Below are 20,722 nucleotides of genomic sequence, written 5' to 3' on the forward strand. Positions count from 1 at the left end.
GGCCGCCTGGCGGCCATATTGGATCGTATCACAAAACAAATCGGCGTGCATATCTATGACATTGGTCAATGTCATTGTACCAACTTTGAATAAAATCGGTTGAAAAATGTCTGAGTTATGGCTCTGTAGATGAAAAAATCGTAATAAAATGGCCGCCTGGCGGCCATATTGGATCGTATCACAAAACAAATCGACGTGCATATCTATGACATATGAAGTAATCCTTGTACCAAGTTTGAATGAAATCGCTATTTGCATCTCTGAGATATCTGCGTGAACGGACGGACGCACACACGCACGCACGCACACACGCACGGACATGACCAAACCTATAAGTTCCCCCGGACGGTGTCCGTGGGGACTAATTACAACCATGCTAATTTGTCAGGATTTGAACAAGTCGGACGGATATTATCTCCATTGACCTGCATACTGAATGTCAAACCTGATGATTCAAACATATCTGCATGTACTACCATTTGTACATTGTACACACATCACTGAAAACACACAGAGAACGATTTAATATTCAGAAAATATTTTATTTTCTGATTATGATAATTACAATAACCCATTAGAAATTGAAAGTCTGAGGCCAGAAACATTACACACTATTTTACAAAATATGTCAATTTAGGAGCAATGTTATAAAAATCAACTTGATGCACTGCATTATATTACAGAGGATATATATTTTTTCCATTTATACCAAGCCATCACTACAACGTTAACCATAAACTAGATCCCATTTTTGTTTTTTGAATTTTCACATCTCCCATTATGCTGGCTATGGGCACTTCGGTGTGAACTGAATCATGGGAGAAAAGATCAAATACAAGAATATCCACTAGGTTATATGATTGCACACATATTTCTTTTTACACGCGAGTAAATGAGAAACTACTGTCACAGCTGGCTGACTGGGATGTGCATGTATGTACAAAGTCTTGCCCTTCTCCAGTGACCTAACCTTTGAAGTATTGCGGTCTGGACCAGAGTACATCAAAATAAGAGATAAAAGGGAATTATGCTAGGCTTGTTGATGATGTCAAGCATTCATGAGGGTTAGAGCACACCTTGGAAAGTTTCAATAGTGCAGCAATATTTGTAGAATGCATTTTGTCCTGTCATGAATCGATATATGTTGATATCCTGATTTATCAACTGACTGTACTGCAGAACAGGTTCATCATGACTTCATTACTTGAACGCTAATGAAAGTTGGTCTCATATCTGTGTATTTCGCTTACAAGTTTCAAAGCCCTGTATTCTGAAAGCCTGATAAACAGGCATTTTGTTTGTTTGTGGAGAGCTGCAGGTGCAAGCAACTGGACTCTCTCACAATCTAAACATTTTCATGTCTCAAAGGCTGTACACGTTCTTCCCCTTCAAATCCATTTACTTTGCCCTCATCTACTATAGCAACCAATTCTGATATTTTTATCCATCTGACCTTGCTGACATTGACCTTGAACACCGAAATCCTCAGAACAGTGAATTCAAATCAAAGGAGCCCTTCTCACTGAGAAGACAATCACCAGATTCCAAGTTGAAGCAAGTTAAATTGGTCCTTAAACTCAGACACTGTTCAAACTGTGGATGTCAATGAAATGAACTACAATTCGGTACAAATTCTTGTAATATTACCATGAGAAGTAAGCCAAGACAAGCCTAGCATGTTTATATTGTTTAAAGGGACAGGTAAGTGACTTTGGACATCAACTGAACAAAACCCAATAGGGGGAAGGGTGGAAGGAGTTGCATTCATGCTTTCAAAGCATTACACCGCATTAATACTGCCCTTGAATCCTGCTTGGCCGGGCACACAGGTCAAGAACTTCAGTGAATGGCTCTTGGTAAATAAAAATAAACAAATTAGACAAGATCATCTTGGATCAGGAGGTCACATACAAATCCATATCTGGGTCATATTTGTGAACCTGGAAAGAAGACTTAGCTACAAATTTACAATAAAAGCAAGATACTATAATAACGACCACGGGGAGGGGGTCAATTACATTAAAATTTGTGGAATAATTTCATGTTACCCCTTTCAAAGAGTCTTGACTATTGTAACACTGTCTCCTCTCTGTTAAGTTTACTTTAGAGAGTAAAATTTACATTGAACAATGTCACTGCCACATCAAATGACCTTGATGAATACGTCTTTTAGTAGATTTAGTAAAAAATATCCAACAGCTATGAAAAGGGTTAACAAAAATCATTTCCTTTCTGATACACACTTCCATTTAAATAAAATCTCAGGGTTCAAATAAAGTTTACAAATAGTCCATCAAAATTTTTTCCAGTTCAGTGCACAAGTTTTAAAGTGAGCTGATCAAAAAGGAAATCATTCACATATGCTATCATGATGGCTCAGTCAGCTTACGAAACACTTGGAGTATATATCCAAGTACATAAAATTATCAGCACAGAATGGACTGTGCAGTTCATTCAGAATTTGAAACACCCATGAAATTACCATTTTGGCTATTTTGTTTGTTTTAGTTAAACACTAAATGACACATCAGTGGAATAGAATACTGAATCTCATGATCATATACATTTCTTGTCATACATTTGCTGTCCCGGAGTTTGCTCAAACTGACGTCTCAATCTGCGTTCTGCAAGACATTTTGGTCATTTTCCACTGAACAAAATTTGCATAATCAGCTGAAATGCAGTTTGTTACGTTTCTTCTCATGACAAACTGCATGGCGTTACAAAGTCTATCTGTTAAGCAGTCAAAAATCTGACATGTTTGGAAAGCAGGATCCTGAATGAAGATGTTATCCAGTGCATAATTGGCGGTCTTATTTTCCTCGCAAAGAATTAAAATGTTCCTCATGTCTATATATTAGTTCAACATCTGTTGTTACTGATATCGCTTGAATAAGCACCGATGTGCTATGATACTATTCTTGGGCAAAGCCTTCAGTCTCCTCAATAGCATATGACAATTTCTCAAGAAGTTGTTCATAGCTTTTGTACGGTGGCAGGTCCAGACGATTGAAACTGTAAAATAAGAAAAGATAAGATTTACAAGAGTACATATTTATCTTACGGAGTATAGCAAGCCCTTCCCATCCAAAGCAAGTTACAAGAGACAAAATTATTTTTGTATTGTTTAGCTGAATTTTGTTTATGCAGAGTGTCTTGGTGTACAAAAGTAAAATCTCATGGTGCTATCTCCACTCCCTATCATACTCCTTTCAATATCATTTCCGAGCATTTAGATTCACCAACACTGTATTATAATGTGAAAAGGCAAAATGCTGATCACACTAGATGAAGGCTGCCCTCAACAACAAAAAATTCTTCCTTCATAACGTGAATATTACTTGCATGGCAAGGTCCATATAAGCTTCTCTTCAATGAGAAATCATGCACTCACCATGTGTGGGTTCTTGGTAGCCAAGTTTCTTTTCCAACTTTTTCGATACAAAACTTCTGTGGTCCATTGCTCCCTAAAATCAGAATTGTGATATTCTGTATCATTTAGGATTATTGAGTACTGAGCAGTGGAATAATGTCAGTCGTCTTTGTGAGGGGAGGACTAGTTTTACTTAAAAGCCAGCAAGCATAATAATTGAGAGATAAATTTCTTCAGACAGTACTGTCAGTTGTAGCAGCATGAGAAGCAAATGGTAACTAGGGTTTCAGGAGTATTTGACTCAGCCATACCTTGGCACACGGAACATAGCAGTTTGCTCAACAATAACTTTTGGCAGGTGCAGCATACTGAAGTGATGTTTTTTGTAGTGAAGGTGAGAGAGTTTAACCAGCACAGATTTTTCAAAGTCTTATGATCATGATTGCACACCATTCTTTCATGAAAATTGAGATAGGCGAGATATTCTAACAGACTTTCTTGTTGAAGAGAGATTTTAACATCCCAGAATTAGTCAGTAATGAACTCTTTAGGCAGTTTCTTGTGGTTAATATCCCAAAAAGAGAGAGGTGCCTTACCCATCAACTCTGTAAATCCACCCACTGGCAGTCGACAAGTACCAGTTACAAACTGTAAGAGACGGGCTCGCTTCTCATGGTCAAACTCTTTCACTGCCTGCCAGAACCACACCACTTGCTTGCTGTTCCTGGTGTAGTGTCTGTAGATAGTGTTACGTTGCCAATCTTCCATATCAATTTCTTGCATGCCACAAAGCATCAGCTGTAAGTCACAGTAAAATGAAACATTGTAAAGTGTGAGTGGCCAACCTTGTGAGAAACTGCTCCAGGGCTGTATTCAAAACATTACATCAACCAAAGATGTGATCATAATAATTATTGGAATCTTGTTCAAATACTTGATCAGACAAGTGCTTCATCCATTAAAAATTTGTCTCTGATCTGTAAGAACTACATTTCTTTCATCAGTATGCTCTTCAGAAATCTGCTATTACGGCTCCCAATCCATTTACCTGCTCAAAATATTTCAATTTTATATTGTAATAGAGGGTATCCTCCTGTGTCAAAATAATGACAAATCAGCAATAGCGATAAAAGTGATGATATTTTTACCTCTAATTCTCTTTCATCAAAGTATTGCAACCATTGTAATGGTAAAACTTCATTGAATCCCTCAAGGAAGGCCTTGGTCTGCTCCTCAATACCTCTGTTGAAACGCCACTGGGTCATCAAACTGTCCATGGCAAGACACAAAATATGTTTTAACTCCAATATATTTATTGTTCAAAATCCTTGCATTCCTGTGAAAAACTTTCAATGCATTTCAGATTGGACAATCTTCGTTAAATTTTGAAGAATTTTATATCTGTCTTAAACAATGTTCACATGATTTTGCTGTGAAGCGAGTTCAACACTGAGTCAGGTGTCAAAGCGGGTCTTCTACATTTTTTAATACCTTTGATACAAGTCAGTAAACATCTGCATATGTAAATTGTAATGGCGTGTATTGAAAAAAGGAAGAACAGACACTGAAAATTGTTGTTTGCTTACAGATATCCGAAAACACTTGGTGTTTAATGTCAGGCATGTGAACTTTGGATAAGCAGGTAAGCCATCCACAGTTCCAGTGTAGTTCTGTTCAATATACGGTACTCATATCTGAATGTAATTCATATCAATTAACATAACTTTGATTTCAATTTTGACAATGAGTGGAGCAGTCATTAATTTTATGTTACACACAGAAATATCAGTGGAAAATGAAACAGTCATCTTTTACCAGATGTATTCTTCCTTGTTTTCTTCTGTGACAGCAATGTCTTGACCACCTGGCTTCAAATCATGTGTACTTAATTTACCCAGAATTTCAAAGTCAGCACTGAATGTCAAATCTAATCCACACTCTTCCACATTGTTGTCTCTGCAGAGTAAATAGAAAGATAAGCAAGCATATCAACCATGCAGTAAGATTAGCAGGCATATTAACCATGGTGCAGGAAGATTTGCCAAATGGCCAAAGTGTGCAACACCTGGGTCGTAGAAGACTAACTCTTTAAGCTCCAATGCCTCATAGAAAAGTCCAACCATTGCATTGACGACAACAGGATGACTGCGAAATGTTGTCATGAATGGGTTAAATGTATGGAAATGGCTCTGAAAAGCACATTTACATTTGACAGAACTAAAGCTCTTCAAAAGTTGACTTTGACATAACATATTCTTGTTCATTGAAACTCAAGGTATACAGCAGGGACTTCTACATGTGTCACTGTTGTGTCACATGACCTTCACATAACCTATCACATGACACTCACCATTTCAACATCATTATTTCAAGCAAGCAGAATCACACCGGCAGTTAAAATTGACATTATGAAGAGTTGAGAGTACTTACTTGACCCAGACCAATGAATTGTAAAACTCTGGATCAATGGTCTCCAAGTCTTTCAATGAAAGCTTCTTGCTCAACATTCTTTTGTAAAACGGCATTGTGAAACCACTGTAGATAAACTTCTGGTGAAATAACGCCTGCAATGATGAAATACATTTTATTTTACAGTGATTTTGCTGGGAGTAGTAAACTGATAAATGTTACCAGGGCCCTCAGATTATGTATCTACATCCTCTGACCATGGAATGAAGTACTGATGTCTGTATTTATCATCAGCATGTCCTTTATGCTTTAAAATCTGGAATATTTCGATGTAAACAGCTCTCTCGTTCAGGTGAAATTTCATGCTGTGTAGCATTCAATGTGATTTGAACATCTGGCATTTTTGATACAATGACTGCAAAACTTCATACAACTGAAACTAATCTTTCACCTGACCTATGCCTCCACAGTGGATATTGAATTACAAAAATATCATTTTCATGACCATTTCAGCCTGGGTACAATTTCAAATAGTTTTTTCAGAACAACAAACCATATCCAAATGCAGCACAGCACATACATTACCAATACTGCTGAGAAACACAAACACAAACACATGGAGAGAGAGAGAGAGGAAACTCACCATTGCAATAAATCTTCCAACAAATCGGAAGTAAAGTAAATGATCAGGGTTGACTGATGATGCAGGGTTGATCTGCAAGCAGTAGTTACTCTTGTTGGCGTATTCAAACAGACAGTACATTGGGTTCAACACTTCTTGGGATAGCATGAAAAACCACTCCCTGAAATCAAATGTTATGGGAAAAGTTCACCTTGTGAAAATCATGTTATGTAAAACTTGTGCCATTAGAGTTTGCCAGAGTATCAGGATGGTCAGTTAACCACATGACATTCACTACAAGTAACGGTACCATTAGGGTTAGGGTAAGGATTACAAGATATCTCCAACCCACCAGTTACAACCTGGGTTATAGATACGGTTAGGGTAAGAATTCAATGGGCAAGTGTTCAGGGGTAACTGTCCTACAACTCAATTAGTTGTACCCAACTCCATTGTATTGCAAGATACCACTTGCCCTTTGGGTACGACCTGTACGCAATCACAGCAATGGTTAGGGTAAGTGTCTGGTGGGTAATGTAAACCTAACCCTTAAACAATTTCAACAGCAACTGCAAAAGCAATCAACAGTGTTCATACTGTTGTTAGATAAGAAAGCTTGATTAATCTGATTCAATATTGATATGAATTCAAATGTCAAATTTCATATCGTCCGATGTGTATCACATTACAGAATAGTCCTAACCTTGCCACACCGCCATAGTCCAGGCCTTCTTCACCTCGGAATATTATGTACAGTCTTCTCCTCAAATCAAACGGTTGAAGTCTCATCACCTGCAAAGTCGCACAATTAAAATTTTTAGTTCTGCATATATGACGACATGCACTGTTGTCTTGCCAGAGGGCTGTTACATCTCTACCACTGATGAAAACAGCTGATGGCAACTCATGTCATGGAAAGAATAGTGGTATTTGTCACATGACATTATCAAAGGATACATCCACAGATGAAAACATATAAAACTGATAATTTATGTGCTACTATACCGAATCACATATTAAGGTAGAATGCACCGTCAGGAAACATATTCAAACTCAAATTTTTACCAAATTTTTTCTGATCTACCACTTGTTGGAGTTCATGTTAAAGCTCTTGGAGTAATAAAAATCTTCACTATCTTAATTTTAATATCAAAAATTTTACTTTCCCTGTCATTTGTTTCTCTTGTACCAAACTTTGTATATATATGTGGTGACCCTGACCTTTGATTTTTTATTCTTGATTTGATAAGAGAATGGTTGAAAGTTGTAATGAGGAAAGTTTGAGCTTCAGTTTAGGTTTTTACATTTTGAGGTGCATACTACAGTAACCTTAATAAACCTATGTTGTTTCATTCAGAACAGATTTGCTTGAAAACTGACTACACTATTCCGACTAAGCTTGAAAAATATGTTGCCTAATAATATCTACACACATGTATACGAACAATGGCTTGCTTGATATATATAAATACTGAATAATATTATCTACACACATGTATACGAACAATGGCTTGTTTGATATATATAAATACTGAACAATATTTTGAATCAATGAAAACTTGCTGTTTGATTAGCACATTGAACGATGTCACACCTGCTGAAATGAGTCCTCAAACAAAGTCTGTCTAGAAACACTCAGTTTCACATGGCTTGGTAAGGCATTGGACTGACATAAATATCTGAACTGGCCTAACTTCCACCGGAAACTTCTCTCATACGCTATTGGAACTCCAAAAGCCCCCTTCGGCCTGATGAAGGAAGGAAGAAAGGAAAAATATTCAAGTATGTTATTACATCTAGATACTGGGCATTTAACACTGCTATGTAAATCTGCATTTCTGCTCTGAGCACTCTCTTATTTTTACAATTAATTTGATCAAGAAATATTGGATGTCACAGACATTCCAGGGGATAATCTGGCTTCTATGCAAGATTTCTGAATTCAAATCACTCAAATGAAATAATGAATACATATGTATACCAAAGATCACATATACTCCAATTTGTAGGTAGATAAATATACAGACAAACACTGATACACGCGTGTACCCATACATAAAGGTAAATCTTACAAGAAGACATTGAAATAGATAAATGGCAGAAGGCCACTGACATATGCATGTACATAGATGGAGACACTATGATACATACCCCTTTGTACCACTTCCAGATCGAGGATCTTGGAATGTGGTTGTCCTTGTGTTATGGTCAACAAAGTACCTGATACCTTCATTGGTGTATCTCATTTCCCATCCTTCAGGAAGCGGTTCTTCATTCAGAGCTCTACACAGATAGAGGAACTGGCATGAGTACACACATCGGTATGTCCATGGGAAATGTAACAACTACACCCTGACAACCATGTCTTGGTCTGTCATTAGAGTATCTATGAAATTAGTTGCTTTACATAGAAATAATTTTAATTCTGTGGATTTCTATGGTGCAATCGAACAAGGAAGAAAAATGTGCTGTTCATTAACACATACACACTAAAATATGCATTTTCATCAGGAGATCTGAATTATGTCAGATCTTTAGCCAATAAAATGTGATGGAGTGGGAGAAGGTCACAGGGCCGAATTATAAACACAAAATAAATAGAAATATAGTATAGACACCTGGTGCCAGGCACATGTAATGCACTCTGATCCAAAACCAGGTTATTCACTAAGACACAGCCTACTTCATTCACGATTGAAATGATTGACTGTAACCTTATCACCGTAAAGAAGAAATCTTCTTCAGGCAGTAACCTTACCCCTGTGTTCTTGGGTCCTCCCACTGGGTGGTCCTAGTGTGGTGGTTTACAAAATATACACGGCCATTGGCTTCCACACGCTTCTCCCAGCCTGAAGGTAAGGTACCTAGTGGATCATTATTTTCAGTGCTGGCAGCATTCTGAAAGAGAGTTTTAACATCTTGGTAATTAAACTTTACTTGAGGAAGGAATCACATACCACCCACTTCAATGGCTTGTGTTGGAAAAACTCACTTCTTCCACATTTCTAGTTTTTTCTTAAGGAGAGAATCACATGCCATTCATTTCTACGGCTATTTTTAGAAAAATTCCTTCTTCTGTGTTTGTATTTTGTAATGAACATGCAGCACCCTGTTTTGCCTCTAAAATACTTCTTTTGGAGATATTTAGATATTTCCCTTCAGTGTGGTCTCTAAGATGACTTGATTATAGCAAAGTTGAAATGATAGAAGATATAAGGTGAGGGAGATACAAAGTGAGAAAACATTGACCTCTGAACTTTGAATGTACAGCCAATCACAATCAGCCAACATAATCATTTACATATGGACTACAAACTGAATGTCTTATTATTTAACCTATCAATCTCAACTTCAATGTATAAGATAATCACACTCTGCCCTCATGGAAACTAGAGAGGGTTGTACCACACGGTGATGGCGAAGGGTTATTAAGATTACTGCTTGATAGGTGAATCAAGCTTTAAGATGAAACTATATAGTGATATCACCACAGATTTCATTTCAATCTGACCTGCCACTCCATTCAACTTGTGTATTGTTTTTACCCCTGTGACCCCTATTTCCTAATGTAAAGGTCCAACTTTCCTATAGAAAGCAATGGGATTGGGTCAAACCATGGCTGTGAAACCTTTCAAAGCTGTTGCATGTGATCATTAATATGAAACCATGAACACTTACTGGTAGAAGGAATCTTTGTTGGAACTGTTGAAGAGTGGCAGCATGCATTTGATTTCGGTGTTGGTGCCATTGTTCAAAGTTACGCACAGTATCAACCGTTGGTCTCTGCCATGTTGTGGTTCTGGTGTTGTGATCTACGTAGTACACCCTGCCACGTGGATCTGTTCGTCTTTCCCACCTAGGACAATAAAATCATGATAATTTGAAACAAACTTCTCATCTGTACACGACTGAACAGTAAGGTTCTTCAGAAAACAGCTCACACTTAGAGTTTAATTTTCAATTTAAGCAAATTTGGAGTTACAAAACATCTGATAGACATACTTGCACCAAAAATGCATGGAAAGTTAACACAGTAGTGATGTTGTACTTCTTTCCGATGAGAAATGTTTTCATCAATGTAAGCAACTTTTCATTAGACATCATCCCTTCCTCAGTTGCTACGCCAATGCCCTATTATGGTATTCATCAGAGATTTCAAAAATGCTGGAGATTTGGCCAGCAGAGATCAAAATTTACTTGCCAAAATAGAATTCATTGAACAAAACCTGTGATGCACTGTAACGGCCTCATGAAAATGGTAAAAACATGCACTATGTACTTAGTTTGTCCAGACTGACCGTCAAAGCAAATCCCTGTCAATTTACTGCTACGTTAAATTTGTTCTGTTTTAAGTCATTCTTAAAGTAAAGGCGATTAAAATTTCAACAAAAGATGCTTGAATTGTAAGTCATGCAATAAACTGGCTGGACATATTTTTTAATTTGAAAAATTTTATCTGGTTGCAGCATCACACATGCACATTGTAATTTTGCCAGGTTAGAATACTTTCTGCATGGGGATAGAAGATGCTGTAGCTTTGGCAGTATCATAAAATGTAGAATCACAGATTTGGTTAATCTGTGGACTAATGTTTTTGCCAAACTCAAAAGTTAGAATAAAAGCGACTTGGTCAGTTGGCAGTGGAAACAGTGCATATATCAGCTATTTACAGAGCATATTTAGAAATGAGTTGGTCTCACTTACCCAGGGGGCAGGGGCTGTGGTCTTTCCCATGTGGTTGTACGTGTATTGTGGTCTACATAATATGGTCTACCATGAGGGTCTATTCTCATCTCCCATCTGAAAGAAAACAAAAGAATGACTTCATTAAGAAATGTTGGATCATTCACTTTACAAGAAAGCATAATATTTTAACAGATTTTGAGAAACTGACTTCTATAAGCACAAATTACTAGTTGTTCATGGTGAAAGCATTTGAGAGCAGTGTTAAGGCAATATAGGTAAACAACATCTTGTGGTTGTTTCATGTGTTTTTGACGATAATTCCCTTATGTTGCTTCCACAGAACCAAACATTTCACGTAAACAAACACAAATAACATAATACAAACTTGAACCAAGTACTGGGTTATGACAGAGGAAACATAGAAGTACACCTACGCTGGTGGTAGAGGTTGATTGTTGACATCAACTGTGATTGGTGCACCAGATCGGGTAGCATTTCCTGCAGGGGGAGGAGGGGCTCCAGCTGGTGCAGCGGTGCCACTAGTCCTAGTGCTTGAACTGCTGGTAGTTGTTGATGCCGCTGTTGTACTTGTGGTGGTGGTGGTGGTGGTTGTATTTGAGGTGCTACTGGTGGTACTAGTACTGCTAGTTGCCGATGATGTTGGCGTGTTCCTGCCTGGAATTTCATGATAATGTCTCGTGAAATGAATACATTGATTTCAGCGAGGGCACAGCCAATTTGACAAGTGGCAGTATCAGCTGTTTTGTCTGTTACAACATTTACGAAAGTTTGCTATTACAGCACTACATTATATAATCATAGTTCATGCTCAAAATTCCTGTGAATAATTCACCTTTGACCTTAAACAAAGGAAAGATGGTGATAGAAGGAAGCGTAAGTAAAGCTAAAGTCAGTCAGACTTCATACTGTAAAAATTATTCATGAGAAATGAGACTTATTCAGCAAGCATTGGAACTGTTTCCAAAATGCAGTACAGTAAAGAATAAACAAAGTGTGTAATTCCATTCAGCCCAAGCAGAGCCAGTCTCTGTGGTTGAAACTGCACACTGAAACAGCTTGAAAATGACAGGTAGTGAAATGGGACGACAGATGGGGCAAATGATGAGCCATAGACTAGAGATAGTGAGAGCTATGCATTGAGAGCATGGGGTGTGTATGCCTGAATCACAATACACCAAACCTGATGTAACACATCATGCCTTTGAAATATTGTCTCAGATGTTCGCACTGATAGTGAAAACCCTGTGTAGCACAGCATGTTGGAATTTGCAAACTTTTTTTTGTCTTCATGTTTCAGCGTTTACTCATGTTGATGACTCAAAGGCTCTCTTGAGCATTGCTTGAATACAACAAAAATATTATTATAAAACACTGGATGAAATGCTAATGCAACAAAAATTTAAACATCAAGTTGTCTGAAAAGGTGTATTCATTTTTAAAATGGTGTGACACATTAGTTTCACTTTCTCTTTCAATAATATACACTTTGCTGTGATGAAGACTCCAGATTGGAAAAAAGGCCTAAATAGATCAGTAATGCCCCTACCATTGCACATTAATACTGAATCATCCATTTGATTGAGCTCATAAAAAATTCATGAAAAAGCTGTAACACAGTTGACTAACAGGGTTTCACATATATGCAATATTATAACCATAATTGATAGGCAATGCATTGATGAAAATCTCTCAATGTCTGGATGTGCAAAATGAACACACAAAAATTCTGATAATTTTTATGATCTTTTACTGAAGGGTAATAACATATGAAGTTTATTTGAATGAATATAGGAATTGAGTGGCATGTGTGTTGTTTGGCATTGGGAACACCATGAGACCAATGGAGGCACGCCAGTGGTTTAGCACCAGGGATACCAATGGACCTATGATGGCATGCCAGTGGTTTGGCACCGGTGATACCAATGGACCAATGACGGTATGCCAGTGGTTTAGCACCAGGGATACCAATGAACCAATGATGGCACACAAGTGGTTTAGCACCTGGGATGCCAATGGACCAATGATGGCACACCAGTGGATGCTGATTCAGGCAACTCACCAGAGTCAGAGCCAGATCCTGTACTTGTATTAGTACGTGCAGCAGCAGGAGGGGGAGGTGGTGGCCGCGGAGGTGGTGGTGCGGCTCGGCGAGTTTTACCTGTAGTGGCTTGATTTGTTCTTGGTCTGGCCCCTGTTGATGTGTTTGGTGACGCCTGTGCCTGTGCTGCTGCACTGGACCCTGATTGGTTATGGGAGACGTCTCCATTGGGTTGGGATGTAGGACCTGAACAACATACACACATCATTATGGAAAGTCCGAGTGGCTGTCCCATGTTCCCATTTCCCATGTTCCTCCATTCAAAAGCCAAATCCTGCTAGCATAACTTATATATCTTTTTCCAGATGACTTGTGTCACTAAAATCTGGTCAGCGATTTTTGCTGAATTGGGGATTATTTTTTACATACAAGCCTCTTAGGAATAATCTAAACAACCAACCACATAAAATTCCACTTCATAGTAAAGAGAAAACATTGCTATCTTTTCAAATTACTTTGAATATTTTGTTTCATTCGACAAGTTATTATGTTGTTCTGCTTAAACTGAAGTTGTACAATTAACGATCATCAGAGCTTTCATCACATCTTGTATGTTACATGTAACATGTAGAATATGCTGATGACATAATTTGTGGTATGTACCATACACATATCATTAAAGCATTCATTGTTATATCTACAAGCAGGGAGGGAGTAAAGATCTGATAACTGAAAATTAAGCATCTTTCAACGGGCAGAACAACACAAACTTGCTCATGTGAAACAAAAGTAACCGAAACAATTTGAAGAGATAATGACCTTGTCCCTTTCAATGTGCACACACTTTACTCAGTTATCATGACTTATTCTTTATTAAACTACTTGGTAAAGTGACAGCAGCAATTAGTCAACCACAGTTTTCAAAATAGATCTCACTGATGCATTCTCAGATGATAAACAAATACTAAAGATTTCATCGCAAATTGCCTCCCCAAATTATTGAAGGGCTACGTATGTATTTATCTTCACAGAAGAACTGTGGTGGGTTTTAGACAAATACAAGGGAAATGGGTAAATTGATAGTGACCAAATAACGAGTGCAGGTCTGGTTGATTCTGGTTCTCTATGCTATAGCTCTTAAATCAGGGTCAATTTCATCTCTCACACAAAGGACATCTGGCAGTACGGATTCAGGCTAGTTTCATCCTTAAAATTACAGTAATTTCACTCTACAAATCAAGGCCGATTTCGTCCTTCAAATAAGGGTTAATTTCAGTCTACCACTCTGGACTAGTTTCAGCCCTAAAAAATCTATACCTGTAGTAAAACAGCTTCATCTGCTGTTTGTAGGTTTCTTTACTTTATTATCAGCACACTGTTACTGATACAATAAGAACAGTTTGCTGAAATCATCACACCATATGCCTGTGTAAGAGGCTTGTCTTGTCATTTTTACCAAAACAAGCTAGTACATATATAAAACACGTAACATATATAAAACTTGCATGTTTAGTTCACCAGGGTCTGTCAATTTCATAATGGTGACATACATTTCACCCATCTTGCCATAAATGAGGTGTGTCTTCATCTTGGCATATCTGTGATATAACTTACCATTACTGGTCATAACTTACCATTGCTGGTTGTGTATCTGGCCAGGACTTCTGGGGAAACACTCAAGCCGTCTAATGTAATTTGTAAATCACCACTTCTGGTTGTGCCATTCTTTGTTTCTTGCTTCAGTTCTTGTTTCAGAGCTAAATTGTGTACTGAGGGTGAAATATTCAAATACATCATAATAAATCATTTGCATTGGCATGACTGATCATGACCGGTAATTTGCTGAAAAAATTGCAACACTGATCAGGCTGTGACAGAACTTGGGATACATCTCTGTTCCTTTGTAATTTTGCTGTGTGCTATTAGAGTTGTTCATATCATGAATTTTACTAGTAACTGGGGAAACCATGGTTTATACTTTGAGTCTGTGGACAGCTATATGAATTTTCAGGAAAGTTTACTTTGGACCTGTCATTGCATGAAATACTGCAATGTACACATATGCTACTGCAAACCTGTAAATCTGCCCTTGAGGTCATAATACCATAAGCTTTTAAATTTATTTGCTGCAAATTATTTTGATTGATTTTGGCAATGATGATAACTAATTCCATTAGTTTATGTAGGTCTCCATACAGTCTACAAAATACCTGGTAGGGCTTGTAATATATATACTATTGACACTGCCCTCCACATAATAAATTTACCAACAGATTCATTATTGAAGTCTACCGTAGGATTTTACAATTATCATGAGTTTGCATTTCAGTTACGTAAATGTTATAATTTTATCACATAATGCTACTTCATCAGAACAGTGTCTTTGATGACAAGAAAAGAAACACATCACTGTGTGATTTTGGAAATGACTTCAACTGCCAAGAGTTCATGATTTGCAAATTATCCTGTACAGCTGTTTGCATGCAACAAAAAACCCCAAGATTTCACCAAAATTAGCTAGAAGCTCACATTTTCCATTATTCCTCTGCAGCAGTGGTAGAACCTCCACACAGCACGTACCAACCACTGCATCAGTTTTCACAGAAAAGTGATTGTACACTTTGAATTCCAATTTGCTCTGTGGCGTCACCAACCTGCAAAACAGAAACAACACAAAGCTCAGATCTAGGTAACTAGGACAAGGATTCTGTTTGAGCACAACCTGATACCTTTTCACAAAACATATATCAAGGCCCGGATAGCTAGGGCAGGGATACTGTATGGGCAAAACCTGGTACATTCTTTCACAAGACAAGTGATTGTCTTGTTAGGGCAAGGATTCTGTAGGGGCAAAAACCTGGTATTGTTTTTCACAGGACATATGTGAAGGTCTCTATACCTATGCCATTAACCCTGTCCTTGCCTTTCTGTTCATCAACTTTTTAGTTCAATGATATAATTAGACCTTTACATTTATGGGAAATAGTGTAGGAGAGTGTGAAAGGCTTGAAAGCAAAAGTTCAGAGAACTCTTTGGGAATTAAAATAATTGTCAGTACATTTTATGTGGTAATTGCAGTGATTAAAATTAAAGGGTGACCTTGAAGTGAATCAAACCTTTTAAAGCCTAGTTTAAGGTGATTGCACATACATTTGTCATGACATTTGAAACATGAATATTCTAAATCAGTGCTCATTAAACCTAATCAAAATAGTTCCGTCACTAAGATACAACAAATTATCCTCTGGGCAAATAGTTTTTGTGAGACAAGAACAACACTGTATTATTGTTCACAAAATTTTTCAAGTGAGGTAAGTACATATGGTACTGTATATTGAGAGTAAAATTTGATGGAGTCATTATTTTGTAAAGTGAAAAAAGGATGTGTACAGTGATTTCTGTTTGTCAACACTTGTTCTAATGAAGTGTCTGAGAGCTGAACAACAATGTCTCATTCACTTGAGTTGAATATAATTATTGAATCTAGAACAAGGCCTCATGTCATTGACGTGCAATGACTTCCAAACGCACAAATAAAATTGTGGAGGCCGCCTCCATGGCGCCTATCAAGCGTGTGAAGGTATAAAAGTGACCTAATGCATAAAATTTCGTTTTGTACATCGTTTTAACCCTTTGAGTGCCAACGACAATTTTTGTCACCTTCGTAAAATGAAACTCAAACAATTTCTTTCATACTTTCTCAGAAATTATGATAAAAAATAGCGTCAATGACACTGTAGCTCCCATCCTGGACTATTTAGTGTTTGTTCTCTGGTCAGATATTTGAACATGTGTGAAAGGGATAAAGTGCATGAAGTGAAAATACTTAAATGAAATGTACTGGAGACAGTGAAATATGTTTAATGTAATTATTCAGAATATAAAATGGAAAAAATACAGAATTAGATATATCGAATACTGTGATACAACCATTAAATCAACAAGTCATTTACAATGACATAGTCCCCACTTGTAATAGGAGTATTAGTCTTGATGGGGCAGGAAAATGTGGTCATTAAGAAGTATCACTGGAGTGTATATGTTGAGATCTATGGGCACATAGGTCTATGTCGTTGTTCCCAATTTGAAACACATGAGGCATGTCTAAGTTATGGTTCTAAATTGGAAAAAAGATCAGACCTCTAGCAGTATTGGCCAGCCAAGAAATACATATGTGCATTATAATGAGGTACAAGATGTGACATCTTAAGGTCTAATATCCTATCAAAATTGGAGGGTATAGAACTTGTGGTTACTGAGATATGCATATATATGTATAATCAAGGTCAAAGGTCACCGAGGTCACATGACATTTTGTCAAAAAAATTGTATTGCTAAGTTATCCCTATATACCAAAAATCAGACCTCTAGCTCTATTGGCTCGCTCAAAATTAGATATGCACATTAGTAATGAGGTACAATATGTGGCGTCATAAGCTGTCCCATCATACCATACAAGAAGGCTGTAGCACTTGTGGGTACTGAGTTATGGACAAATATGAATATTTGATGTCAAAGGTCACTGAGGTCACGTGACATTTTGTCAAAAAATTGTTTTGCTAAGTTATCCTATATACCAAAAATCAGACCTCTAGCTCTATTGGCTCGCTCAAAATTAATATGCGCATAATTAATGAGGTACAATATGTGGTGTCATAAGGTGTCCCATCATACCATACATGAAGGCTGTAGCACTTGTGGTTACTGAGTTATGGACAATATGTATATTTGAGGTCAAAGGTCACCGAGGTCACGTGACATTTTGACAAAAAAATTGTTTTGCTAAGTTATCCCTATATACAAAAATCAGACCTCTAGCTCTATTGGCTCGCTCAAAATTAGATATGTGCATAATTAATGAGGTACAATATGTGGCGTCATAAGGTGTCCCATCATACCATACATGAAGGCTGTAGCACTTGTGGTTACTGAGTTATGGACAAATATGTATATTTGAGGTCAAAGGTCACCGAGGTCACGTGACATTTTGTCAAAAAAATTGTATTGCTAAGTTATCCCTATATACCAAAAATCAGACCTCTAGCTCTATTGGCTCGCTCAAAATTAGATATGTCATAATTAATGAGGTACAATATGTGGCGTCATAAGCTGTCCCATCATACCATATATGAAGGTGGTAGCCCTTGTGGTTACTGAGTTATGGACAATATGTATATTTGAGATCAAAGGTCATCAAGGTCACATGACATTTTGTCAAAATATCCGAGATATCTGCGTGAACGGATGGACTCACGGATGGACGAACAGACGGACATGACCCAATCTATAAGCTCACTGGACTTCATCCGTGGGGACTAAAAATTGTGCCACTGCATCCTTTTTGCAATATGAATACGATGAGAAACTAAATTTTTATTTTTTGTGGCCTTATACATGGGAGTCTATGGAGATCTGCCTTATACATGGGAGTCTATGGACGTGTAAACTAAAATATGCAAATTTCACCACGATTTGCCCAAATTGGGAAAGGTCACTCCTATGCACTTCCATACCAAGTTTCAAATCAATCGGACTGGTGGTTTCAGAGCAGGAGATTTTTTGACCAAAAATGGGAGAAAATTACAAAAAAATTCATGAAAAATAGCAAGTCCAAGATACTGACCAAGATGCGCACAATCATTTCATGTCAGCCCAAAGTACTTACATGCTAATTTTTCATGTAATCTGCTCAGTGGTTATTGAGTTTTTTCAATTTTGACTGTTTTTACATTTTTTCACTTAATTTGCATATTTTTGGCAATGACAACTTCATTTGAACAAAATCTCATCTACAGCCCATTTTCCATGTACACACCAAATATCAAGATGAAATGTACAGCGGTTTTGGAGTTTTTGATGTTGACGGACAGACATACAGACATACAGACATACAGACACACAGACATACATACATACAGACATTTTCCTAGCCTGTAAGAATAGCTTCCATTGCCATATATACATATGGCTATGGGAGCTAAAAACTGAAGCCAATATGACATCATGTCAATTCAGTCCAAATCTATTAAAAAATTACAGAAAAATATACAAAAATTTACAAAAATGTTGCACTAAAATTTTGGAGGGAAAAATATGGCACTCAAAGGGTTTAGCCACAGAGAGAAAAGAATTAAAGAATGCATTTTGTGTTCCTTTTCAAAAAATATCCAAAGTCTGTCACCAATCAAGGCACAGTGGTGTTTTTGTCAAAGAAATAAACTATCGCTACATACAAGTGTTTGTGTCTTGAGTCCATGCGTGACCTCATGGCTGTATATATGCATAGCATAGCATATGAAATGACAAACATCATCAGTACTTGAATAGTGGAAAGTTGATTTTCCTAGCAATGCTATTGAATGATTTAAATGAATGTTCTAAGCCTTTATGGACAATGAATATGTAACTTTGAGAGCATAAACGATATTTAGGCTGCAGGTTACTCATTCCTCTGAGTCTAAAAGGCATTGTGTAAGCTATAGGGCCAGGCAGACATGGCAATGACTGATTAATCTATATGTTGGCGAAGTCATGGAAATATTAGTACCACTACAAATACAACTAGAAAGCATTTGCAAGCAAAAGCGAAGTTCCAGAGACCAGAGCAGCGGAAGAAACGAGAAATGTGTGACAAAGATAGGTGCAGAATGAAAGAGTGCTTTGGATTTTAATATTCAAGCACGTACATAGTTAGGGCTGCTAGCAGTAAACACCATATACAACTAAAAGCAAGGCAGTCCACAGATTACAAATGCCTACATGTACGGTAAAAACGCAACAGATACATACGGGGGCGACAACGCACGGAAATGTATATCAGACGACATTCTCGTTGAGCCAGAGCAATAATTTTCGCTTCGCTGACCTACGCAAAAATCAATCGCTTGACGGGTAGCGCTGAGTTGTTGCCGTAAAGAGGCGCATGGTTTACGACGATGATCAGACGAGAGGAAACATCGGACCTAGGCCGTTGAAATTGAAAACCGAGGCCACATGCATTTTCATTTGATTAAAAGCACAGACTAAAACAATTTTCATTGCAATGTCGCTGTTTTCACGAGATACTGACCGTTTGATCTTGGAAAGTTGAGCTGCTTTAACGTGCAGCCAACGCATGCCGGCGCCGGTGCGGTGACAGGGCTGTGTGTTATCGGCATTAAACGGCCTCGCAGACTGATATAGGAAAAACCGCTGGTGGCTCCTCAGAAATACGGCGGGCAGTTTCTCCGCCCAAACAGCCGATTTTGAATCCAAATTTTGCATTTACCTTCGTTTTCCAGCACACCCACCCCGCCTAGGTACACGATGTACCCAGCCGCGCTTGTAAACTTAGGGAAAGCCTAATTTTCTCTCTCTATGCGAGCGAAGCCATCTTATGCGCCGCCATTGTTACATTCGGGCGAAACAGTATAGCCACGTACGGCGAGTATTTAGAGAAAAATAAAATCAAAAAGCAACAAAAAACAAAGCGAAAGAAAGCTAGAATTATTAATAGCTGAACGCAATATGATAGTCGAGCAATGCAGAATAAAAAATAAATAAATAAGCACACAAGAAATGCCCGTAAAACCCG

General features: G+C 37.7%; 1 protein-coding gene across 3 annotated transcripts in view; it reads right to left on the reverse strand.

Annotated features, from left to right (window-relative positions):
* Positions 1 to 521: 521 nt before the first annotated feature.
* Positions 522 to 20,722, reverse strand: part of LOC139148320 (NEDD4-like E3 ubiquitin-protein ligase WWP1) — a 29,201-nt gene continuing 9,000 nt past the window's right edge. Inside the window, exons 5-21 of one of the 3 annotated variants that reach the window (XM_070719697.1) lie at positions 15,679 to 15,803; positions 14,784 to 14,918; positions 13,270 to 13,395; positions 11,525 to 11,765; positions 11,109 to 11,204; positions 10,083 to 10,260; positions 9,163 to 9,302; positions 8,556 to 8,687; positions 7,999 to 8,152; positions 7,108 to 7,196; positions 6,426 to 6,585; positions 5,804 to 5,937; positions 5,189 to 5,329; positions 4,522 to 4,642; positions 3,970 to 4,171; positions 3,395 to 3,467; positions 522 to 3,015 (exon numbers count right to left, since the gene is read on the reverse strand). In XM_070719697.1, the coding sequence (XP_070575798.1) occupies positions 2,916 to 3,015; positions 3,395 to 3,467; positions 3,970 to 4,171; positions 4,522 to 4,642; positions 5,189 to 5,329; positions 5,804 to 5,937; positions 6,426 to 6,585; positions 7,108 to 7,196; positions 7,999 to 8,152; positions 8,556 to 8,687; positions 9,163 to 9,302; positions 10,083 to 10,260; positions 11,109 to 11,204; positions 11,525 to 11,765; positions 13,270 to 13,395; positions 14,784 to 14,918; positions 15,679 to 15,803 (2,347 nt within the window). In that variant the 3' untranslated portion in view covers positions 522 to 2,915. Of the gene's footprint in view, positions 3,016 to 3,394; positions 3,468 to 3,969; positions 4,172 to 4,521; positions 4,643 to 5,188; positions 5,330 to 5,803; positions 5,938 to 6,425; positions 6,586 to 7,107; positions 7,197 to 7,998; positions 8,153 to 8,555; positions 8,688 to 9,162; positions 9,303 to 10,082; positions 10,261 to 11,108; positions 11,205 to 11,524; positions 11,766 to 13,170; positions 13,396 to 14,783; positions 14,919 to 15,678; positions 15,804 to 20,722 lie in introns of all 3 variants that reach the window. The other 2 variants (XM_070719695.1, XM_070719698.1) reach the window with 2 other exon arrangements.

Source organism: Ptychodera flava, chromosome 13, assembly GCF_041260155.1.
Source record: "Ptychodera flava strain L36383 chromosome 13, AS_Pfla_20210202, whole genome shotgun sequence".
In the NCBI taxonomy this organism is placed as follows: Eukaryota; Metazoa; Hemichordata; class Enteropneusta; family Ptychoderidae; genus Ptychodera; species Ptychodera flava.